The 25,705-nt window shown below is 40.4% G+C and overlaps 1 protein-coding gene across 1 annotated transcript in view; it reads left to right on the top strand.

Annotated features, from left to right (window-relative positions):
* col27a1a (collagen, type XXVII, alpha 1a) overlaps positions 1–25,705 on the top strand; it is a 67,823-nt gene that overhangs the window by 31,514 nt on the left and 10,604 nt on the right. Inside the window, exons 9-33 of the mRNA XM_046067194.1 lie at positions 1,562–1,615; positions 2,097–2,141; positions 3,311–3,364; positions 4,104–4,148; positions 7,281–7,334; positions 9,148–9,192; positions 11,325–11,378; positions 11,666–11,710; positions 13,181–13,234; positions 13,646–13,699; positions 14,071–14,124; positions 14,210–14,263; positions 14,625–14,678; positions 14,819–14,863; positions 16,596–16,649; positions 16,748–16,792; positions 16,873–16,926; positions 17,015–17,068; positions 18,463–18,516; positions 19,254–19,307; positions 22,688–22,741; positions 22,991–23,035; positions 23,706–23,750; positions 24,024–24,077; positions 25,509–25,562. Of these exons, the coding sequence (XP_045923150.1) occupies positions 1,562–1,615; positions 2,097–2,141; positions 3,311–3,364; positions 4,104–4,148; positions 7,281–7,334; positions 9,148–9,192; positions 11,325–11,378; positions 11,666–11,710; positions 13,181–13,234; positions 13,646–13,699; positions 14,071–14,124; positions 14,210–14,263; positions 14,625–14,678; positions 14,819–14,863; positions 16,596–16,649; positions 16,748–16,792; positions 16,873–16,926; positions 17,015–17,068; positions 18,463–18,516; positions 19,254–19,307; positions 22,688–22,741; positions 22,991–23,035; positions 23,706–23,750; positions 24,024–24,077; positions 25,509–25,562 (1,278 nt within the window). The remainder of the gene's footprint in view (positions 1–1,561; positions 1,616–2,096; positions 2,142–3,310; positions 3,365–4,103; positions 4,149–7,280; positions 7,335–9,147; positions 9,193–11,324; positions 11,379–11,665; positions 11,711–13,180; positions 13,235–13,645; positions 13,700–14,070; positions 14,125–14,209; positions 14,264–14,624; positions 14,679–14,818; positions 14,864–16,595; positions 16,650–16,747; positions 16,793–16,872; positions 16,927–17,014; positions 17,069–18,462; positions 18,517–19,253; positions 19,308–22,687; positions 22,742–22,990; positions 23,036–23,705; positions 23,751–24,023; positions 24,078–25,508; positions 25,563–25,705) is intronic.

Raw genomic sequence — 25,705 nt, 5'->3', positions numbered from 1 at the left:
ATTTTAAGTATGGAGCATCCAGCCTCGTGTCCAGAGCTATTTTCAGTCAGGCTTGGTCTTACTACAACTACTGTATTAAGGAAAGGCCTTAGTCATGGAAAACAGAGTGGAACATTCTCGTCATTGTCACACAGTTTTAGGTAAGTCCCCGTTCTCAGGATGATTACAACAGCGCAGGGATTTCCCGCACTACTCATCACGGAGGAGTACTTTTTCTCTCTCACCATCATGTCCTTCCACTCTGTCCATCCTCGAACACCCCCCTCTTTCCCACAGAGCTGCTGCTGATGATGATCACGGCTCTAGCCGTGAGTCTGAATCATCCTAACACCAGCGACAGAGTAATAAGCACAACTGTTTGGCATAGTGGACTCTCCAGCTATTGAGAGCAAAGGCCAGCTGGTGTGCATGAAGTGTCGATGACTCTGTTACTGTAATCCACCATGAGATGCGCTAAGAGCCCCTCCTCACTGCTGGCTAGTTAAACATCCAAACCTCAGTCTGCCAAATTCTTGTCTGGTTTTAACTGGTTTCATTATGCGCTATATTTATCCAGAAGAGGTAATGGCAAGCAGTGCACATTGCTGTACGTCCGGAGCATGTCAAAGGAAGTTATACATGAACACTTGTGCTGGAAACAACCTAATTCTTAACACACACACAGACATAAACCAAACTCCTAATTAGCTTCTATGGTCTATGCACAGACCAGATTTGAAAATCACGTTGGAAAAAAAGCAGTACTTTTGTGTCCTGGTATCCAACAGATACATTTGCTAAGAATGGGCGATATACAGTGGTGGAACACTATATACTAAAGTATATTTACTCAAGTACCGTACTTAAGTACCAATTCGAAGTACTTAAATTCCATTGTATGCCACATTATACTTCTACTCCACTACAGTTCACTTGTTATTTGTTACTTTGCAAATTAAGATTTTAAATCCGAAAACTATGATCATCTTATAAAATATTATCTAATGGTAAATTAAAATACAGAATACAAAAATACTTGAGAAAACTCCACATTGGCAACTACAGCAGTAAAATAACTTACTTTACACAGAAATGTATCATTAATAGTAAGAATAATTTATTTTAAATTAGATTACATTCAAATGTATTGTGAGCGTACACAGTAAGTACCAGTAGAACGATGGCTAACAAATGTATATTGTCCCACAGTATACAGTATTTCTCTACATCGCTCATCCCTAATACTGAGCTATCAAAGCAAAGAAGACACCATTCCAATAAATAATATTCATATGAAAGCTGACAATGCCGCAGATGACTGTATTTGTGTTCTCAACACAAAAGTCCACTTTTATGTAAAGCAAACACATTTATCTCTACATCATACAGTATTTGTCTGTTTAAACTGTAAACCGTCCGCTCTTCTCTGTCTCCCACTCAGAAAATGTGTAGAATGGCCTGCCTGTGTGTTTGTGTTTCTGTAATTTGATTTGATCACCCACCCCCATTTCTCATCCTTGCCATCTCACTCTCCATCTCTATCCTCTCTCTCCCTTTCTCTCTCTCTTTTTCTTACTTGCAGGGAGAGCAAGGTCCAGTCGGAAGCCCAGGTGCCAAAGGTTATCCTGGCAGGCAGGTGCAGTAAATCCTCTGCTGTGACTGGTACAGTTGTAGTCAGGGCCATAGTAAAGGCAGAGGGCCAAGTGGAATTATGGGAAATATTTGCATAAAAAACTTGAGGAGTTGGACTATTGAAAAAATAGTGGTCCAAGAGAACAACACCACAAGCTACAGCCTCATAAATTGCCATAAAGCTGTATTGATAAATTTATTGCACAGTTACAATATTGTAATGTTTATATTGTACAGGAGTACCTGTACAGTTTATGTAATTTATGAATAAAATTAAGCAATCTAACAATCTAACAAAACAATCTAGTGGCATTTTAAATGTGTTTGCAAGTCATGTTGATATATTCTTATTTTAATGTAAGTTGCAGTCTTTGTCCTGTCACATTTTAATGCCGTCATGATGCACAACGACACACATTCACAAACATTATTTCCTGTATAAACTGCGGAACCACTTAAATAAAGCTCCTCCCTTTGTTTTTCAGGGTTTACCAGGGCCTATAGGACCAGTGGGGCCTAAAGGCGTTCGGGTAAGTTAATTCACCCTCTTCCCTTCAAAGGCGCTGCTCTTGTTTGATTTTATCAGTCTAAATTACTAAGATTGGTGCTTTGTCAGGAGCGGTGAGTATGTTCATAGGTAGAGCGTTCAGCCTGACAGGTTTCTGACACTTGTTATTATGCAATACTTATCAGAGCCTGTAAATCTCAGTTAACATGCAGAAAATTGTTTAATTAAAGGTTGCAAAACTAGTGGTATGTTGTGATGGAAACCTGTTTTTACACTAGAACATGCGTGTGCATCTGGATGTAGCAACATCCAAGTGCAGGCATGAAAGCATGTGTGCACCAGCATCCACCTCTACACACATAAACACATCCATTCACACTCACTCGACCAGTGTGTGCCGCTATTAATAGTATTCTTTACTTAGTAGCTTTTACTTGTAATATAAACATTTTATTACAGTATACAGACACCTACTGAAAGACTGGCTGTTGTTAAGCCTCTGTGTACAAACACAAACCCTTTAGGTACACAAACAAAGAAACACACACTCATAGACACAAACAGTGATTTTTATGTTACGTTCCAATAAAGGTTCTTTATCAGCTCCCCTTGGCTGCTCCAAAGCCTCCCCTGCCCCCACTGGCTGGAATTTCCTGTTTAAGCTCCGTATGAGGCCCTGCTGTCTTAAGGAGCCATTCTAGTCCTCTCTCTCTTTCACTGAGCCACCTTTCCAAATATTCTGCACGCTCTTTTGCAGCGTATTCCATATTGTGCACACTCAACTCGTGCTCGCCTGAAACTAACATCCCACTGTTCCTCCTGTGTTCAACTGTTGTAGTGTTTGTGCTTGTTTTCCTCTGTGTGTGTCTCCCCCTGTACCGACAGCTCAGTCTGATGTCCTGGCTATCTACAGAGATCCCTGGCGTGAGGGTATGTGCCCTTGGACTACATCGTGGAAGCCAGCACCATGCAGTCCATGGGCATATACACTTGCCTCATGGCTTGGTTCTTCATGGAATCCCACCCTATCCATGCTGGACCATCGGCCCCTGAAACCCAGCCCTAGAGCCAATGGGAGTTACTGTTCTTCCTGCTGCTTTTACGCCATGCAAATACTCACACCCCATATTCCTCCTTTCTCCTCTTCTTCCCCTTGTCCCTTCTCCTCTCCTCTCTTCTCCTCTTCTGCAGGGTTTCATTGGAATCCCGGGGCTTTTTGGCCTTCCTGGGCCTGATGGCGAAAGAGTGAGTTTTTGTCAAATGTTTATTTTCTATCATATATAGTCAATAATTGCAGAAATGTACAGTACTAACAGAAACCAGCGAAAGGCCCTATGAGATGACAATAGTGCATCTACTGCTATTTCATTCAGCTGTTTTGTTGTTGTTACAATGCGGGAAACAGTCCCCAGCTGTCCGAGATGCTGCTGCATAAGGCTGTGTGGGAGTGTTGATGACTCATATGATAAAAGCTCCCTCTTAGAGCCTTTGAACTGCCTGAACTGATCAAGGCCTCCTCCTTCTGTACCGCCTCAAAAACATGAAGCGATTAGCCCACTTATGACATACTCCAGGGGCTTGCGTCAGCGCAGGCTGTAATCAGGACCTCTGCAGCCAGCCAGCAAGATGGCTTACACCTTAGCTACACACAACAGACAGTGTCTGACTGTCTTCTTTCAAAAGAAACCGGTGTTTATTTAACATATATATGTATGACATGGAGGCCTAAATCCCTCATAATAGGCTGGGGAAATGCTGGATAGGCTGCAGTCAGCTGTTCCACACATCTGTTGAAGAAGGAGCTGAGAGAAGCTCACAGTTATGGCTTTTTAATTATGTGTTTTGGACTTTTAAGACTCAAGAGTCTTTGGTTTTGATATGGTCTCTTTCTTTGTTTTTCTGTCTCTTTCCTTGAACCATTTCCTTTGCCCCTTCTGCTTTATTTTCTATTCCACCTCTCTGTTCTCTCTTACTTCGATTTCAGGGCATTCCCGGCGAACCAGGGAAGAGGGGCAAGATGGGTAGGCCGGTAAAGTTTTGTCTCAACATACTTTACAGATAATCTTTCCAAAGTGTGATGAATTGTCAGTAGACTGTGAATGTATAATCTTTTATTAATTATTTTTGAATGATAAGACTGAGTTTGGGAGATGGCAACAGATATCAAAGAACATTCAAATCAGTAGTGATTTGAATTAGCATTACAATGATGTTTTATAATGCATTCTTTTATTTGGGTTATATAGAGGGCTTTTGGTGCAAAGACTCCAACACCTACACATGTGAAAATTTACAAGGTTTGCATTTACGTCATTGTATGAGTCAGCTCAGTATTTCCATGGCTGTTGTAAGGGTTAACTGAGCCTGAGTACTGTGGAGTCCCACCAGCCGTATGTCGGGGTCTTGGATGCTACAAGAAAAAGGCTTTTGTTACAATAAAGGGCTTTTGGTCCCCCCGACCCTCCGCCCCCAGCTTGGAGCCAAGCCATTTGGAGAAAGCCGTTGGTTTTGTTGTGTGTGTAAGATAGTGTTCAAAGTCAGCTTGACAGAGTGTTTCAGAAAGAGTGTGTAACCCTGAAACTCACTGCTGAGATCATTCTGCAGCTGTTGCTTATTGGTTTTTCAGTAAATAAGGCATTTATAGACCAAAACTTCTGAACACATACAAGCCAGTGTCCGCTTAGTGTGAGGTTTTAAGAACTCCAGCTTATTCTGTAATTAGACAATGTTTAAGAAGTAGCTGTGGGTGCAGATTCACCTTGCGTCGTGTGCTGATTCAGTTTTTAAAACACTGCAGCAAAAACCTTGTTATGGCAATTATACAGTTTTGGCACCATTGATGCAAAACTAAATGTATTCATATGGAAGCTTCTTTCCTGCCCCACGTATGTCCTGGATGATTATATGACAGCAGCAGCACTGCTTTTCAAGGCCGAAAAGACAAAAATTACAATGTATCACAATCCATAACATTGTTTATGCATTTTCATACTAAAGAGCATTGTCCTGAGAAGAGAGCAGCAGAGGAGTCCTGTCATTTTGATCATTTCATATTCTTTAAATGGTCATTTTAACTGCTACAGACCTGTAAATGTAACTGGAAAACACACATATCATTGTCATCTGACTTCAGTGCTCCTGCATGGAAGGCTTTGGACACTTACTAGATGATCCCTGAGAGATGATCCCTCTCCTCCCTGGCAAAGGAAAAAGAACAGAAGAAGCACCTGAACCGGAGCCAGATATTTTATTGGCCTTAACCATAGCTCTTGTGCTCTGTCGAGGAAACACAGTTTGCCATCTACCAAAGACTGATGAGGGATAGATCTAAAATAGTGGAAAGTTTAAGAAGTTTCCAAAGTGCACCGCCAACAGTTCTGCATATCAACTTACCTTTTTTTGCATGTAACTGTTTAGGGTTTGGTTTTGTTGTTGTCTTTTTCAGGCTCATCAGTTGCAGTTCTTTCAAATCAACTTAGTATCTGACAGTGAGAGCTGCTACTGTGTGTTACTATTTTATCTTGAAGCTGAAGAACAGGGTTCTCTTACATCATGTAAAAGCAGAGATACAACAAAGGCTCATATGACTCCACTCAAAACACTTTTTTAATTGCTGCTCTTGGCAAAGCTGCATTTCCCACATTTGTCCTTAGTTTGTATGTCAGCAGTGACAGCTGTGTGATTCATCCTGTGGGTCACTGTTGTGCTTAATAGATTTCTGTTGCACTTGTGCTTCCCCCTGTGCACACAATTTCGTAGTACCATAAAGCAGTCCCATGCAGTCTTTTGGGGTGATTCAAATGTCCTCTAGTAGTTTAGTAGGAACAGAAAAGAGCTTTTTCTTACACTGTACAATTACAGCATTTAGTGTAGTTATGATCGCGTCATTAACCTGATGGGATGAGTGTGTAGATTGAAGGGTAGGTGAACATTTACATACCATCAGTAACAAAGAGTTACATTTAGTCAGCAGATGCCATTTCTAGGGCAAGAGATTGAAAAAATATTCACACTCTAAATCTAAAACATCTCTACTATTACAAAAATAACTGCCATTTTCTGGGCATTGTGAAACAATGTGTGGAGGCCACAGTAGTAGAACTGTATGAGACATTATGAGGGTTTTTCAGGTTTAAGATACATTGGCGCACGTGCTTTCTACAGATGTGGTTTCTCTTTGGAGCACTATACTGTTAGCATAGCTCAGATTAGCATCCCGTTTAGTGCTAAATGGACATAGTAATTACTTGGCTGTTGGTCTCTCTTGTTGCCTTTAGTAAGTGTACTCAGCCTAAGTAGAACAGTTGGCTACCCGCACCCTACAGCTGATAGATTTAATGTGTATAATGGGGCCATTATGCTCTGGTATTTTGTACATATTTCAGATTACTTTATGTATAACGTTATGTGTGACTTAGTAAAATTGTTTTTACATAATAAATGCAATTAGCATTGCATTTAACTATGTTTACTAGTGACTATCATCAGAACATAATATAATTAAGAATAAATCAAATTACTACTTTATTGGACTCGTTCGTGGTGGTAAATCCACGAAGAATTATCAACTCTGCAGTTCCCCTCAGCACCATGGAGCTTTGTAGCATCTTTAAGCTTATTGTTTTTGGTTTTCCGGTCCATAACTTTAATGTTTTGTTTCACTCACAGTGTTTTTAGACGCAGCAGGCAGCTGTTTTAAACAAAAAAGCACTTAAAAAAACAACTGCCCAACACATAAAAGCAGACAGACAATGTTAGTAACTAGATGGTGAACATAGTGGAGCCTTTAGCAGCCTAAGAGATAGATATGTACCTCAGGAATTGGTAGAGACCAAGCTGAGCTGAAAAGGAGAATTAATATTTGACTTAAATTCATCAGGTGACCCTAAACATGACTCAAAATAAATACTAATGTTGCTCCCTACCTGCTGGATGTGTAAATAAGCAACTGTTTGCTAACAAGTTAACTATTTCAACTCAGAAGGTGATGATATATTTTGTTTCCACTGTCCCGAAATGTCCAATAAAATTGTTATTACAGGTTTAATAAAGCAGACAGCGCTTATATAAAGCCGCGGGACTTTAAATTTATTGTATGTCGGAGTTTGATTGTCACTGTTTGTGTGCAGCGGAACATAAAATCTACTCTCTCTCTCTTCAGGGGTTTCCTGGGGACTTTGGGGAGAGGGGACCACCTGGACCAGACGGAGAGCCAGTATGTTACACACAAACAGCCACACACCTAAATATTTAACCAATCCATGTGCTCACACACACTCTCACACACACACACACACACACACTCACACACACAAACTGAGAGCAGTGGTTTCACGCACACACCCACCCTCTGGTGTTTTAGTCCTGATATTTTGGCAGCACTGGTGGGTAAATCATCTGGCAGTCCAGCAGTTTGCCTCTGTTTTAATTGAAGTTAGTTTTTTGCTCCAGACAAGCTTTACTGCTGTATTAATTTCATCCCATTCCTTCCTCTGTTGTAGATAATTTATCTTGGCACTAATTTTCAAAAACCTGCAGTATTGGGGCGTAGGGGTGACCTGGCTTTCAAATTCAACCTTTTCCATTCACTAATGTAAACTGGCCACCAACACACATACAGTATTATTAGGAGGTGATATCCAAGAATAGTAAATGACGTAATAGAATGTCGTTTTGAGTAATTGTTCCCAATTAAGTAACGATAGGTCAGCAGAGACTGTTTGCCAGTCTGTCACGTGTCTATGTGTCCATATGGAAGGAATCACATTATTTGATCTTAGCATTTTCACTATTTCTAGATACTGCTGTCATTCTGACAAATGTAGCACTTCATCAGTCAGTGGAAAGCTCTAAAATAAAAACATAAACACATCAGCAAGTCGCTCTTTAACAAACTCTAAAATACATAATAAACATAAAGCGCATTCAAGTTTAAAGAAACACTTTTCTCACACATCCCTGACTTTTCCAAAGGTTCAGCTTTACAGCTCAGGGTCCTGAGAGTGAGCCTCATCTCCCAGAGGGTGAATTATGCATCAAATTCATCAGATGTTATATTTCTTTTTGTTACATATATTTTGAATAATCTGTACAATGGCTTTAAGGAGTCTGAGGTGACAGACTTTACATATTTCTGCCCCACATGAGCCCGTCTTTGTTGTCTCTACATTTTACCTCTGCTTTTTACTTTTCCTGCAACACACCTAAGGGTCTGAGAGGGAAGAGGTATTATGTATCTTAATTTTATTAGGAAATAAAAAAGTAGAAAAAGCAGGAAATGCCCGCTTTCTCTTGAAGGCTTAACAAACAAGACTCGTGCGAGTAGCTCTGTGAGGCTGTACCTAGTCACATCGGTGCTGTGAGCTAAATGTGAGCTTCATAATGCTAGCATGCTCACAGTGACACAATGCTAACATGCTGACGTTTAGCACAATTTTTTTCCATGTTCACTTTCTTATGTTATCGTGTTAACATGGTAATATTTGGTAGTTAGCACCAACGAGTACAGCTGAGGCTGATGGGAAAGCTAGTGGACCTAGAGGACAAATCAGGAGTAACTAGGATACATCATCTTGAAACCATGAATGTTTGTACAATTCATCTGGTAGCTGTTGAGATATTTCACAGGATAAGTGAAAACTTTGACCTCTCGGTGGCGCTAAAGGAAAAGTCAGGGGAGTACAAAAGTCATTACAATTCATCCTCTGAGGACCATGAATGTCTATACAAAAATGTATCTCTTTCATTTTTGAACCTGTGGATTTGAAAAAGCCACAGTGGGACGATGGGCTCACATTCCCCTCCACCTTTACGTCAGACAGACAGACAGACAGACACACACACACACACACACACACATACACACACACACACATATACATGCACACAGTCCCCTCTCATAAGCTGTGATGAACACTGAGCCACTCTTCTGGAGCATGTTTGTTTAAAAAAGAGCCAATAACCCCAGAAACTTGTTCCTTCTCCCTCTCCCTTCATCTCACTTACTCTCTCTCCTCCTCTCTGACTAGGGTGAGATGGGAGCCCCTGGTCCAAACGGAGTTCTTGGACTTATTGTGAGTAGTAGTTTGCGTGTGTTTCTGTGTGATCTCCTCAGTTTAAACATTCTATTTTCCCAGGCACTTGTCCCATAAATACATAGCTGTACTTGTATTGGAAATGAAACAGAATTTGCCTGCTTAATTGAGAAAAATACTCTCAATTAGCTCTCATCATCATTTACACTGCCAGACACTTTTGCGGGAAATTAACCCTTCTCTGCAGCGTCTTTATCACTGTAAACATATTTAAAATAGTCGATCTGAATGATTTGTGGAATCCAAGATGGAAGTTATTTTTCACAATGACTCTAAAGCCTGAATAATGCAGTTTGTCACTCCCACTTTCTTTCATGACAAACTTGACAGTGATCCACTGTTTGATCAATCAAAGAGACCATAAGAAAGCCTTTTGTTTTCCTCTTGAATTTCTCTCTTATTAACTATTTTGGAAGAGGAACCCCTTTCCTCTTCCTCGCCCACCCATCACCTTGCCCTCCATGCCTGCCCAGCCCGACAGCCACATAATTGTGTCTGATTATAATGTCTCCCTGGTTTCTCTTGTCATGCCTCGTCTTCACCCATTGCTGCCACTCCTCCCGGTCTATTCTAGGCCACCGGTGGTGGTAGTAGGCCTGTAATTGGAGGACTCTCTGATTACAGCCCTGCTCTAAGTTCCGTGTCCTCTGCATCCATTTGACCTGACAGTATACTGTATACTGCACACGAGCAGCACAGAGCTGCACTTCAGAAGTATAAATATACAAACACCCTTCTCTTGGGACTGCAGGCTTAAGCTTAGGGTGAAGACAGGTCACTTTTGAAGAAGGGAAAGTGCTGACATAGAGACGTATCAAAAAGAAGTGGAAAGGCTTTCTGACTAGCAGTACCACTTTTTTTATATTCCTTTGTTTCTCTCCACCCTTTGGGAGTTCTGCAACTGGGGTGGCAGTGTAAAATAATTTCAACATCTTCCTCTTACCCTGTTTTGATATGATGGATATTGAAAGGGTTGTTGTACTTGCCAGGAATTGAACCTGGGCTGTGGAAAGCTTTAATAATAAACCAAAAAATCTAATTACAAACATTATATTGTATAATATATTGTATTTCTTAATACATTTCTACAGGTATATGCAGGAAATATGTGATTTAGAGGGACAGTTAAGTGTCAGTGGGCCCTCTAGAGGTCTGCTACTCTGGAGCCATAGAACAGATGCTGTTGTTTATTTTGAGGGAAATCTCTCCAGTTAAATCCTGAATTAAACCTTTTATTCTCACTTATTTGAATGCATTAGATTTCCCCAGCTGAAGAAGAAGAAACCTTTAACCTTTCAACTCTCAATACCAAATTGAGTGACTTGTTGTTGAGGGACATTTCTGCAGTGCGTAATTCAACAACATCTTCTGTCACACATGCAGCTACTTCAGGACAGTACACAGAGAGACAAATATTTAATACAATGAGTCAAGGCCACCCTGTAGGGCTTTGCAAGCAGAAAATGCAGAGCAGCAGAGAATGAAAATAAGATAACTACTAGCACCCTGTGACGCTTCTCTGTGGAGAGGACACATAGTACAAACGATTTCATGAACATGGCCACAATATAGTCTCCTTTCCTCTCACATGCTGACAAGAAAGCAGATAATCCAATGTAATCAAGTCTTTAATCACTCTGCATAATTGGTCCTTACTGAATGAAATGAAATCCAGTTTCCTTTCTATTACGACTGCAATCTTTCTTTCTTCTGCCCCGGAGCGTGAATCCCAGTACTGGTTCCTTTTCCAGTGATGGAACAGATGTTACCTCAAGTGTTTGTTTGTTGCATTCACATCATTTGATTCAGGCTTTCTTTCGATGAAACACAATCTTGGCGCCAGCCTGCAGGACCTATCCCTTATCTCTCAAATGTGGTTGTATATTATGATCCATTGTTTTGTGTTGCGCAATGTGATGGCTGCGTGGATAGTCTGGAAACCAGACAATGAAGCTTATTCTTACAATTAATGCCAAAGTGAACTGAAGTGCTCTTGTGTGTGTTTGTTGTATGAAAGTCAGGGCTTTGAGCCATGTGTTTATCTGTACTTTATGCATAGGATATCACTGAATAAGAATATGTTTCTTATTTATCCCTTCTTCTGGCATCAGGGTGATATGGGACCTTTGGGAGAGATGGGCCTTCCAGGACCTAATGGACTGAAGGTAATCTCTCACACACACACACACGCACACACACACATATGGAAACTGTTACCATTACAGTCTAATCTTGTATTGTCTTGTTTGAACTGCCTTTTAATTATATTATGTGTTATATGATACAATAGAATGGCCAATAAGCAGAGTTTGGAGACATCTGAAAAAGTTTATGAGAAAAATTTGCTAGTGATTGACCTCCTCAGTGCACTGTTCTGTTTAGTAAGTTGAGGGTGAAATGAGGTTTGTTTTTGTGGGTCCCTTTCTAACCCAACTGTTGGTGCTTGTTCCAGGGGGTGCCCGGAAATCCAGGAGAACCAGGACTGAAAGGTGATAAGGTGATCTGAATATTCCTGTTATTGGCCTGTGTTTGAGCAGCATGTGATGGATATGTACTTCTTTGCATCCTACTGTAGCCGTCTCTGTCCAACCTTTAAACATAGAGCATGATTTCATTAGGCCCCAACTTCAACCACACAGACACAAACTTCTGATTATTATTTTTTACTCAAATAAAGCATGAGATTTGACAGGTTTCTCTAATTTTAATAATAATAATATTGGTCTTCCCTTTGTTATTTCTATTAAAACCATTGTGTGATATGTGTGAAAAGAATCTACACTTACCCCACTTTCATTTTTAGACAGTAAATAGGGTACCAGTCTAGTAGTAGTCTGTTGAATGAAGTAAAATAAATAGATGGACATTTTGGGAAATACATTTATTATATTTTTGTTAAGAGTGAGATGATAAGATCAATACCACTCTCACATCTGATTGTTCAATATTAAGCTGGAGCCAGTAGTTAGCTAGTTTAGCTTAGCAACTGTAAACACTGTAAACATTGAAACAGCTAGCCTGGCTCTGTTTAAAGCTAACAAAATCTATACTTCTAAAGCTCACTGATTATTTGTTTAATCTGTTAAAAAAAAAAGTTACTGGGGTTTATGTGTGGGACTACAGTATTTCTTGGCTGGGCGCAGTGATTTCCCAGAGTCTCTGCAACCTCACAGTGATGACAAAACTGAAGAATGAAGTCACTGCACCTGGCTAAGAAATAGTCCAGCACATTTCAGTTTATGTGCAAATTAAACAAACAAGATATAAAGTGTATAGTTTTAGACGTTTTGGTAGGCTGATTATTTTTACTTTTAGACAGCTAAGTGTTTCCCCCTGTTTCCGGTGTTTAAACCAAGCTAAGCTCACTCCAGCTCCCTACAAATCTCATCTAAAGGTGCTTTCACACCTGCCTCATTTAGTTTGCTTGAATAGCACTAGAGTTTGTTTTCCCCCTTGGTGCGGTTTGTTTGGGTAGGTGTGAATGCAGCAATCGAACGCACCAAGAGCGGACCAAACAAGTGTAGTCAGGTGTCAGGTGATGTGTCTCCTCTTAAAAAATGTCCATTAAAATAATCAAGCCTGGAGGAGATAAAATCAGAAATTACTTTATGCAGATTTGCAAACAACAGACAGAGTGATGTGCATTGAATAAAACATTTTAATTTGTAAGGAGCCTACTCACTGTCTGTGATTAATAATCTGTTGAACACTATTCTCTAAAAACGAGGGTGTACAGATTGGTGTAATTGCTATCAGTGCATTTCATAAGACAGATTGACAGCACATGAAGAACTTGGATGCAATGGACTAGGTTCATTGTGTGTGAATGATCATTATGTACAGACCTGTCTTTATTATTGTCTGTTGAAAAAGCTGAATGTGATTGGTGAAGTACAAAGTTACCATTCCCCCTAATGTTCTTCATTTCTCTTTCTTTCTGAACATACCTTCCACCTTCCTGCATCAGGGTGAAGTTGGGATTCCTGGAGAGCAAGGGGAGATTGGGTACAAAGGAGACAAGGTAGATCACCATTGCAACACATATGTAGATGTTAAAAATGTTCACACATCCTATAACCCCCCATTCTCTCCCCTCATCAGTTTCTGCCCTGCATACTATCTCCAACACACACACGCAGAGTTTCACAGCCTTTGTTGCAGAACTATACCCTTGCAAAATGACTTAGCCAGATGTGTGCTGTCTGGCTTATGGAAATTCTTATGTAAACCCTTCTCATTTGTCTGTGTGTGTAAAGCAAAATCTAACCCTTTTAGCATCATAGAAAAGAGTGATCCCAAGAGATAACAGAAATACTGAGCAGTCATGCATGTCTAATATCTGCATCCCTAGAAAATAAATCAGGGTTCTGTTTTTGCTTATACTGTCTGACTGTCTGTCTTGTATTTAATGTGTTGTGTTTGTATTGGACAGGGCATCCAGGGGGCTCCAGGGTTACCAGGCATCCGTGGGAAACCAGGACCACAGGTTAGCTCCGGCTTTAATGACCAAGAATTAGATCAAAATATCGACAACATTTATATAATACTTACTCAATACTTTTCTCAATACTTTTCTGTTCAGCATACGGCTACAGCCAGCAGCCCATTACCTTAGCTTAGTATAGAGACTGGAAACAAGGGTAAACTGTTAGCCTGGCTCTGTCTTAAGGTAACAGCATCTCAGCACTTCTAAAGTTCTATAAACAGTGGTCTTCTATTGAATGGGCAGATTTGCAAGGGGTAATGGTCTTCTCATCTGACTCTCAGCAAGAAAGTGATTAATGTATTTCCCAAAATATCCAATTATTTCTAATAAATATAAGACATTTCTCATGTTCTTGTTTGTCTTTGGCACAGGGCAAACTAGGAGAGAGAGGCCCTGATGGTGCACCTGGACCGCCAGGCCCTGAGGTTTGTATTTACATTGCTGCATTTAATGTGTAAGTCTGTATTTCAGACAGACAATAGCAAGCATGTTTTTCATTGATCATGACAGGGTTTCCCAGGTGACATGGGACCACCAGGAGAGAACGGCCTTGAAGGACCAAAGGTGAGTAAAACCATCATCTTGACAATGCTAACATGCTGATATTTAGCAGGTGTATACATATATATAATGTTTACCATGTTCACCATCTTAGTTTGGTGTGTTAGCATGCTAACATTTGCTAATTAGCACTAAAAGCAAAGTACAGCTGAGGCTGATGGGAATGTCATTAGCGGCATTTAAGGAAAAGTCAAAGCCGAAGTCCGAAGGATTCATCCTCTGGGGACTTTGAATGTCTGTACAATATTTCATGGATATCCATCCAATAGATGTTGAGATATTGTCTGAAATATGCTAATAAAACGTGTTTACTACATTTACCTTTACATGTCAGCATTAATTTGACTGTTTTTCACCCATTCAGGGAAAGATAGGGGCCAGAGGTTTACCAGGGCCACGAGGGGTGCCTGGCTTGGAGGTAAGACACCACTCACATAAGAACAACCCCAAAGCGCCAAAAGACATTAAAAGTTTTACGCCACATGTATTCTCTCTGCTGAGGGCAGCTTTATGTCCCCAAACATAACTCATGCTACGATCAATATCATCTGTTTCCAGGGAGATGAGGGCCCGATCGGACCACCGGGCACAACAGGACTCGAGGTGAGTTATTAGACACCTGGTGTTGTTTGGCTGGGGAAAAAGGAAGGAGAGAGAGCTGATGGGAGGGATCCCTGTTATCACAGAGAGTCTGAGTGTGTCTGTGTGCACTCATGTAAGTTTGCATGTTTGTTTAACATATCGTTTGTATGTCTGTAGTAAACATATCAGAGAGAGAGGAAGGGACTGATGGAACTTTAGTATGAAGCTAAATCTGTTTGCATGTTTTGCAGTACAACAAACTCACTCACTTTATGCCAGCCATTATTTTAAATATATTCCTTACTCTAAATCATGTCGAACTCAGCCACCTATACAGTATACAGTATAATTTAAATCTGATTTGCATTTTAATTATGCATCCCAAAGTTTGTTGTGCCACAGTGAGAGTTAATCTGACATTTATTTGAGTGTATGAGATTGATTATCATTATGGATTTTTTCTATGGTTTGCATTCAAGAAAAGATGTAGATATGTGTGGCTGGAGTTTTATGGAGGTTGTTAGGTCTTGTTTTTGGGTGATAGTCCTGTCACATCGGACTGCATGCAATTTATTTTCGTGGCCACCAGGGGGTGATAACTGCCATAACCATGTTTATAGGTGACAAGATTTATAGCTGCCATAAAGTGCTCGAAGATGTTAATGGGCCACTGCAGAAACATAAGACTTATTGACTATTTCTCACATGCTGCATTAAATGACAAAAAATGATCATTACAATTATAGACATGCTTTCAACCAGGAACTTGTAACAGTTTTTTTCATTATCCCAGATGTTACAAGTTTTTCTTCATCAGTTTATCTTTTACTTATTCCTACTCTACCACCCTGTATTTTCTTTCACTCTAGCCCCCCCCCCCCCCCCCCCCCCCCCCCCCCCCCCCCCACACACACACACACACACACACTCACTCATCTCATTCTCTACCTTCTCCATCTAAGGGGAAGTGGTGTATTACTCCTTCAGGAGCTGTGACTGATCTCTGGCCATGTGCCACAGGTCCTCCTACTACTCCACCTCTTCCGTCTCCTCAGCCAGCTGTCTTTTAGCTTCACTGCTCTGCTCAGAATGACCACCTCTTCCTCTTTTTCTTTTTTACCATCTCCCACACCTTCTCAGTTGCTCTTCATCCCTCTCTTAGTGCAATTTCACTTCTTTCTCTAAGTATTTCTTTCTTTCTTTGGTTAATGCGGTCAGTCACAGACATAAATCTATATCAGGTGATATAGAACAAATCCTGGAAAGCTCATATTAAGTCTCAAGTTACTGCAAGAATCTGTTTTTACTGTGTTTTTCTCAGTGAAATACAGTTTTAGCCTGTGCTGTCTTATGAAAGCTGCCAGCCTTTCTGGAGTGAAACTTTGGAATTGTTGAGTCACTCAGTCTTTGGGAGTTTGGCTTGGATATTTGTGACCTGGAGTTATAGCTGGTAAAACGAAAAGCACTTAGCCCTCCTCTTAACCTCGGGACTTACTGTCTGTGCAAGAGGAACATTATAGTCATTGAACACTTCCACAGCCTGCCAAAATGTACTGTCAACATTACCTGCACATGCCATTGCATATTTCGCCGGCATGTACAGTGAGCAGCAACAGCTGTCATTGTCAAACTCAAAGGAAGCAGATCCTTTCTATTCATCAAGAATATGTGATGAATGTTAATGATGCATTAACGAGCAGGTGTATGTGTAGATAATTCACTCTTCATTATTCTATGTTAATTCCTTTTTCAGGGTAGAATGGGCAGAAAAGGATTTCCTGGGAAGGTTGGGCCAGAGGGAGTTAAGGTGAATAAAGTCAATATTTTTTTTTTCTCTTTTTCTCAAAACAAAATATTGATTTATTTATTTTAAACAAATGACCAATAATATGTGTTTCTCTGCAGGGAGAGACTGGTGTCACAGGAAAAGTTGGACTCCTGGGAGAAAGAGTAAGAAACCCTGACATATAGCCACTTCCGTTTTTCAAAATGTCCATTCATCCGTCCAACATTGAGTCTCTGTATTTTAGGGCTTGGTGGGTTTCATCGGACCTGTGGGAGAGGCGGGACTGGCAGGAGAGAAGGTACAATAACAATTTTCCATGTAAATGGATTGTTAGATGTTCTCACAAGGTGACTTTGAAGACTGAAGTTGTGTTCATGTGTATTTAGGGGGATCGAGGGGAGATGGGCCTTCCCGGACCACCTGGAGAAAAGGGAACAATGGTAAGAAAAATGAGCAAGGCAGAGTGGAGGGATTTTTTTGGAATTTTGACAAAAGAGTAACATTTGAAATGCTTAAATATGAGTGTACACATGTTTTTCTGGGTGCCTAAGAAATGGTCATTTTAAACTAAACTGTGTGTGTTATTCCCATGGGAATATACTGATGTATGGTATTACGTCAATACCACAAGAAAGGGCAAAGGAGGCTCATCAATCCTTGGACGTTTTAGGGATGTGCTTTTTTCGGTAGTGGTTTGACACTCAGCAGGAGGTCTTTTTCTGGAAAAAGTTGTAACATTGGTTTTAACAAAGGATGAAATAGATTTAATGGATCACTTCCAATGATTTACCTCCTTGAGGCCACAGGAAGTGCTGACTTCTCATTCTGAAACACCAAATGCTACTGGGATTTGTTCAAAAGAAACGAAGAAAGAGGGTGATTTATTTTTAGACATCTATCCATATTGTCTGCAGGACACTCAAGTGCCACTAAAGGTCCTGTCGCACACCCATTTTGCTCTTTCAAACAGAGCAAGTGGCTTCTCTGTCATGTAGTGTTTTATCTGATGTGGGCCATCTAATGTATACAGTATGACTGGCTGAAGTGGATTAGAATTTAGCCATCATTCTCGCTGGAACAGACAGAAGTTTCCTGCTGGCTGACGGCCAGAGAGATGGATTTCTCTCAAGACTTAGCCATACACTCACACACTTATAAGGAAGTTCTGTGTTGTCCCACTCTCTCAGCTGTAAAACAGAAACAGACCCTCTGGAAAAGACTGCATCATATAAAGGGAAGGGAGCTGACCAGCAGACATCTATAGCTGCTAACAGAGAGCTCATACTGCAGGCATTTATGATTTAACCCCATGGATGCATGAGGTCAGAGCTGCCTACTGTGCTATAAGTTTGCATATTGGCTAGATTTTATTGCACTCAGCTGATCTGAGTGGTCTGACTGAAAATACTCCCCATTACATAGTTATGCTTTTACAAATGGTCCGGCCAAAAAAATGAGGTCCAGTAAAGGAAAAGAAAAGCAGCCAGAAGCAGTATGTTTTCAGATATAAAATCATCTCCTCAGGCTGTCGGTTTTTCTATTTTCCCCATTGTCTCGTATTCTCACAGTAGATGTGGTTTCCAGTGTGCAGAGCATTTCTGCAGATGTATTTTTGGGCTTGTGCTGGAGTGTGTTTGCATGTGTTTGTGACTGAAACCAGTTTGTTAACTCAATCTGTGTGTATGTAGAATTCAGAATTTACACATTTGAAAACTTGCGTCATAGTTTTGTGTCGCAAAAACAAAAAATCCTTAATGTCATTATTGTTCCCGGATCCTTACTCATATTGTAAATTGTAATCTATGCTGTGTGTGTGTTTGTGTACATATGATAGGGTCACCCAGGGACACCAGGTGAGACCGGGCCTACAGGACCACCAGGAAGACCAGTAAGTCACCACTTCTTTACTTAGTTTGCACTTTCTCCCTTCTTTTCACTTGATTATCTTTGCAGATAATAGTGTATAGTCAATAAGCTGTGTGTTTATCAACATCAGGGACTCCATCTAGGTTTTGCCTGAGGCTTAGGGTATCAAGTATGGTTGTGTCAGAGAAAACTGACAAACAATAACAGCTAAAAGGCTAACAAAGATGTCTTTTTCTCTGTGTACAATGAGGTACCTATCAGAGTTTGTAGATGATAGTAATATGCAGTATTAATAACCCACAGTCTGCAGCAAAGGTTTCTCTGAGCATGATGAGAGCTGGCAACCTCCTGCTGAACCTGCATTACCCTCCTGTCAGTCAAAAGCCCAACACCTATAACCAATTAGAGGCTGCCCCTGCCCTTCGTTTCCCCTTGTTGTGTCCTTGCCACGTCCAGGTTTGATAGAGTGCGGGGCTGAGCATTGGTTGAAGGTGGGGGCCACTGAGGCACCAAAACAAACATAAATATGGGGCTCTGGGGTGCAGCAGGACAGGATTCCAGAGCTGGCCCTTTAATTGGTGTGAGTGACAGTTCTAACAACAAACCCCATAGTGTGTTCCCGAGGTCAGGCTGCCCCCCAGGGTCAACAACCAAGGGGCTCTGTGCTCTGTCAGTGTAAACCTTTGTTTTATCTCTCTTTCCCTTTTTCCTTTCCCCCCTCTCTTTTCCTCTTCCTCCCCCTTTTCCTTTGTTTGTCAGGGCCCTCCTGGAGCGACTGGGCCAGCCGGTACCAGAGGACCCAAAGGCTTACGAGTAAGTTTGAAGTTTCACACCTGTTGTTTTTGCCGTTGAGCTGTTGACTGGTATGCTGCAGTCAGCGTTTGATAGTTCCCAGCCGTAAGAACAGGTCATAAAGTTTGCAAAAAAGTGTAGATGCGCATCACTTTGGTGTATAGGAGCTGTTGTTGAGCCATTGGAAAAACCTTAGGAGGTGAACATAATGAAGTGATATGGCACTGCCTCTGAACTGAGGTCATATGTGTTTAATGGACATGGCCGCTTGCATAACAATCTTGGGTTCCGAGTCAAAGCATGAGTCTGTTTCATCCGTTTCAGACGTCAGTGCTCATTATAAGTGCTGGAAGAGCTCCAGTGATGTAAAACAAACAGCTCATTTTCTTTGTTCCATGTAAATGGAGCAATGGATACTCGTTATAGGAAGGAAGGACCTGCAGTCAACCCAGCTACATGACATTTGCCTTGGAAAATGTAACCTGGCTTTTGTGGCTATCCCAGAGGATGCTTTGCAGATACATTTCATAAACTGGGGAAATAATATTTATGTGAGGCTTAGCGAAGGCTTGTTTCCAATAACTGGAGCCTTTTTAGAATCATCCATGGAAATACAACTCAGTTTTAATATTTTTTCTAAATGTGCTAAACTTTCCAAAGGAGGAGATTAAGGTGGACTTATTTATTGTCATTTTTCATCACATGAAAGACATTTGAAAGCCTCCAGAAGGACGGTGTTTCACATTAGCATTACACTAAACACATTGTGCCTGTACTGTAAATCACTGTGTGTTGCAGCTTCCACGCTAATATGATAGATGGTGTGATAATAAAAATAACTTAACAAAATGAAAATTAAGATTCTCACTATGCAGAAATTATTGCAGAATTTTTGAGTTGACAGTCACAGGTGTTACTGATAACATTAAGTGTTGTTGCATTCCATTTAGGTGGCTCACATAAGTGATTGGAGCAGTCAGTGTTATTAGATACACCTTCGCTTTTACGGTTAAGACATGTTTGCTGTGGGGTAAAGTGGCGTAAATTTAAAATGAAATTCTTGCTCACCAAGGGTATTAATGTGGACTCCTTTCGAGAACTTTTGAGAACGAGAATGGCTGTAACTATGGCAATGATGCTGAACACAGTAACATTTATGTTTTTGGGGTTAGTTTTGCTTGACAGAGTCACACCTCAGCCTTTCCCAGCACTATAGTAACATCCTTTGTCCTTTATTTGCGCTCTCGTGGAGTTCAAACACCAGTCGGTGACCTTTTTCAAAGGTTTTCAAAATATGTCTTTTATCACTGTGGTCCACTGAGCCAGCTGGAAAGTGGGATGAAATAGCATTGAGCTTCTCTGTCTGAGGCGTCAATGGGAGATGGGCCTCTGTGTGGTTGGCCTGGACACACTATCATGTCTCCAGCTGTGTTTTCAATTAATACTAATGTCAGCAGCTTCCACCGCCAGTAAATCTGCCTGCTGCTACATGACTTATGTTGGGTAGTCCGAGCTTAGAAACCTGAGTGTAGCAATCCAGAAGACATAGCGGTGGTTCTCTCAAAGGCATAAATGTGTGCAACCACAGAAACACACTCGTGTCTCACCCTACTCCCCAACCACACACGTCTCCACAACAAATGCTTATAGAAATAAAGTTTTCATATATCCTCTATTCATCATTACGGAGATGCTAAGTGGACTAATCCACTCACTGAAACATCTGTAAAATTCTAAGCACTATAAAGTCAAGGTTAAGACATTCAATGTCTCTTTTGATAAAACAAAATGGAGGACATTTTTTTCTCAATGTTCAGCACAAAGGATTGCGTCATTTTCTGCGTGATTTCAACTCTGAATAAAATTTTAGTGCTGAATGAGACTGCGTACAACTTTTACACACACTTCAACACCATATGTCTTTTAGATGTGAGCTGCTTGGCTTGAGGCACAAGACCTTAATGTTGACAGCAATGTTAACATCTGGCCTCACTCTGACAAACATTGGCACTGGATTGTTTTCCAGCATGGAAATATTATAGAATCAGAGACAAGAGATAAAACCAGAAGCTAGCACCACTATCGTCTCTCTGTTTTTCCTGTGTTTATGTGTTATTTGCTTGTAGAAAGCCTATTTAAATTTGTGGAATCAAATTTGAGGAAGTCAGCTATGAGGAATCACCAATCTGGCTAATCATGCTTTCTGTCTAATAAGTCCTCATGACGTCAGACCTACAAATCCTCAGCTAATGTTTTAAATATCAAAGAGAATATTAATCTCATTATCTCTCTATCGCGGCAGTCTGTTTATTATTGAGCTGGTTTAAATAGATGTTTTTGATTGTTTTGAATCATGCTCTTGGTGTTCCTTTTATGCCTTTGTTTAAAAAAGGTCAGATGCTTGTGTTACAAATTAATGTAACTCAGCGTAATTAATTAACTTTGCATAATATTTGAGTGAAAGTTTTTTTCTTGGGGCCTGATATTGTGAAATATTTTTTCCTACACATAGGCTAATCCAGCTATGTAAACGCAAGCAGCGGGTTTCAGGTACCCCAGACAGGAATGTTAATGAGTGCTGCTTATCCAGCTCTATGTATAATAGGCTTATAGCACTTCAGCTAGTGGAGTTCTCCACGGACTAAACTCCTACTGTGCTCAGCCATCAGCCACTCACACTCCTGTGTGGCTGTGCCATGTTGTATTTGTTTTCTACTTTATGATCCTGAGAAAAAAAAACAGTAAGCACTTGTTATTCATAATCACTGTTAGCTATGATTGAACCACAGAGTATCATGCTATCAGCCACTGATCTTCAGTGTCAGTGAGACCAGCATCTTCTACAATATAGATGAGAAAGGTTGTACAGGTACAGGTGCAGAGCAGATGGACTGTATTGGTCCACTGCCTGGCTCCCATTTTTTTAATAACTGCTCACTGGACTAGTAGGCCTTTAAGCGCATAAGACTGATTATGTTTGACAGTTGCACCTTTGTAATCTAAACAGTCAGACTGTTCTGACAGTATGTCTGTTTAAGTGTGAACAGTGTGTATCTGCGTGTGCCCAGACTTCGTGCCCTGATTCTAATATTAAAATCATGCCAGTCATACCCCAGTAACTCTGCCTGCTATGTGACAGCCTATAGAGTAACTTGTAGCTGTTCCTACACTGTCCCTCTATGCACACATACACACATTTACTTTAGCACAAACACTTATACATAATGTACTTCCTTATTTACCCTGAAAAGTTTACTGGCACAGCGACCCTCACACTGCCTCTGACATGGGGGTATTATTGGCATCAATGCACAGAGATGTTTATTTACAGTATGTTGCTGGCTGTCTGGCTGTGTTACAGTGACCTCTGTTGGTGAAATGACAGCTGTCTTGTGTTTCAGGGAGCGATAGGGCCTGACGGTCCTACAGGAGAGATGGGGTTAGAGGGCAAGACGGTAAGAATTCTGATCTGATTGTGCGCATTTATTGTAATTTGTTTGTTATATAACCCTTGACACATTCATTTAATAGTGTAAAAATGATATCCTCCAGCATACTTAATAGATTCTTAAGAGGGAAAATGGATCACATGCACCAAAAAGAGCAAATTGTACATCTTCTCCATCCACTCAGGAGGCAGGAAATATATAATAAACTGACATGTCTCAACGCACGACTATCTCTCATCCTTCCCCTCTCCGCAGGGTCTTGATGGTCCTCCAGGAAAATTAGGTTTCTCTGGACCACAGGTAAAGCACTTTTCCACTCCTTCCTCAACAATATATTTTGGTGCTTGTGTTCCTCTGGAGAGGCGAGGCATCAGAATGATTTAGAAGACCGACATGATACCAGCATTGTGGAGGCTCTGCATATTACTGTGGAGGAGAGAACTGGCCTTTGGAGGTTTTGTACAGACTGTGGGCCAGATTTACATACATGACAGTTGAAATGAATGGTTTTCTCCAGGGCTCATTGGTGGGATTTGAAAATATTGATCTAGCCTGGGCATATATCACTGAAAATTTGAGTAATCGGTATGTATAGAAAGGTTTGTAAATCTAATGTAGTGGAGGTCAATACATCACCTTTAGGGGAAATAGAAATATATGGAGAAAGTCATGGAATGACAAAAACAAGATATACAAAAAAGACCTGTATCTTATCAAACAACTGCACTTGCAATTGAAAGTTAAAATTTAGTGGCCACAACTCTTTCCCTCTTTATTTTGTACAATGGTCTGATACTATTCTTATATCTGAAGTGAAGCACAAAGCCTCAGTAAATCTGGTCCTACATGTAAATGTATTTTCTTTGTCAAGTACTGTATTGTATTGTATTTGTGAGCATCATAGATGCTAATGAATCCTGATCTAATTGATCCTGTCTTACATATTTTTCCTTTTACTGTTCCCCTACAGGGTAAGATTGGAGAGACAGGGGAAACTGGGCCTAAAGGTTTTCCTGTGAGTTCACTATTCTCACACACAGAAATAATATACAAATACTGTACTACTTAAGAGACTTAGATGCACAGATGGACCCCAAAACAACAAGCTTAATACTCCACATACTGTATAATTGCTTATGCATCTGTATGTATTAAAAGCCTGATATGTGCTGTTTCTGTGTAAGTGCTATAACTTCATAAAAACTATACACGTGTACATTGTTTTATGAATACGAGATGATATGTGGGCATGTGCATGTATTCTGAACGTTTACCTTTCTGTCTCCAGGGCATCCAAGGGCCCTCAGGACCTCCAGGGGACAAGGGAATAGCAGGCGAGCCGGTATGACCGTTAAACCCTCTCTCCATCCTTTCAGATAGTTCTGTCCCAATTTCTCACATTATCTGAATCTTTACGCCTCCCCTGACATATCTTGATATCCTCATCTGCCTCAGTCTTTTTCCCTCTTTCTCTTTCTCCTTCTGATTTTTTGTTTTGCTGATGGCCAAGTCTAAAGTATTCTTCTTTGCTCATCAAACTTTTCCTCTACCTTTTTTGAGTTTTATTAGATTGTCTTTGGCAACAAACATCACCCTGGTCCTCTCTGCCCAGCCCTGATAGCTCCAAAATATCACAGCCAGTTTATGAGACATATTTTAGTTGTTATTAAAAATATATTCGCATGTATAAAATGTTTCCTCCAGAGCAGCCAGAGAATTGTCTAATCCACATCTGTTCAGTTGTGTCAAGAGAGTGAACGGTAAGCATGCTGGGTGACTAACTGAATAGGTTGTTTTTTGAAAAGGAAACAGTTTATTAATAGAAGTGCAAAATAGCTGGATTTGCAGGGAAAACGTGTGATTATTGCCATGATGGATAAAAACTTTCCTGGTAGAGATTAGCTGTACTTCTCTTTTATTTTATTAGCACTAAAAAGAGGCAGATCAGAAAAAAGACAGATTAAAAAATGTGTTTGCATACACACAGATTTTATTTAGAGACCAGTATTAGAGACAGGCACCCATTCCCTGTTCAGGTTCATTGGTGTGATAGAATCACAGGCTGACATTCTCCAGTTTCCTATTAAATAAACAAGGCCCTCTAGCCATTACTATCTCAAGGGTACGCTTGACTTGACTTTGAAGCAGTTTACTTCATACAGCACACTGTTTATATCTAGAATAGTAAAGACAAATGTGTGAGAGACTGAATTTCCAATGTATTTGGGTTTATAGTGGTGTAATTAGCATTTTAATAAGTAATACACAATTGACAGTTTGTTGAATACATAGTTTGGATTTAGACAAGGTATTGTGGTTACCTATAAATGAAGATTCAATTACAGTGGACACCAAGGTTCCCTTCTAATTGTTATTTTGTCTCATCTGTTGTGCTGAACAACTGCTTTTCACAAATAGACAATACACTTCTGAGTCCTGCTATTAACTTTCTTTGGGCTCGTAAACCAGCAATATAATTTAGACCACACAGTTGACTTCAGTTATATTGTTACTATTGTTTGGACTGGATGCAAGTCAACCAGGGAGCAAACGTTATTCATATGCACTGAGATTAAGAAATACTCATGGAAAAGCGCCAATGTTTTAGAAGTATAATTAGTGACACAGTTCAGATCCAAACTGTACACATGGTTTACAGATTTATCTGCCTTTGGCTCATCCTCAACATTAGAGATTTCCTATTTTTTGTACTAAGCTCTGAAGTTGTTTTTTAGTGTGATTATCAATCAATTATTTGCGTTGTCATCTATAGGGGTCACCTGGGCCACCAGGGACTGTGGGACTGTTAGGAGAAATTGGTCAAAAGGTGAGAGATTTTTAAACATGCTCACACACTTGCAGACACACTCGCATGCATATCCCACATGGATAAGGCAAACTGACATTCGCACACACACACAAAGGGTATTGTGAAGACTAAATGATTAAGTATGTGACATCTGTTGTTCA

This window comes from Micropterus dolomieu, linkage group LG13, assembly GCF_021292245.1.
Source record: "Micropterus dolomieu isolate WLL.071019.BEF.003 ecotype Adirondacks linkage group LG13, ASM2129224v1, whole genome shotgun sequence".
NCBI lineage: Eukaryota > Metazoa > Chordata > Actinopteri > Centrarchiformes > Centrarchidae > Micropterus > Micropterus dolomieu.
Note: the sequence above shows the minus strand (reverse complement) of the source record. Positions and strands in the feature narration are given on the sequence as shown.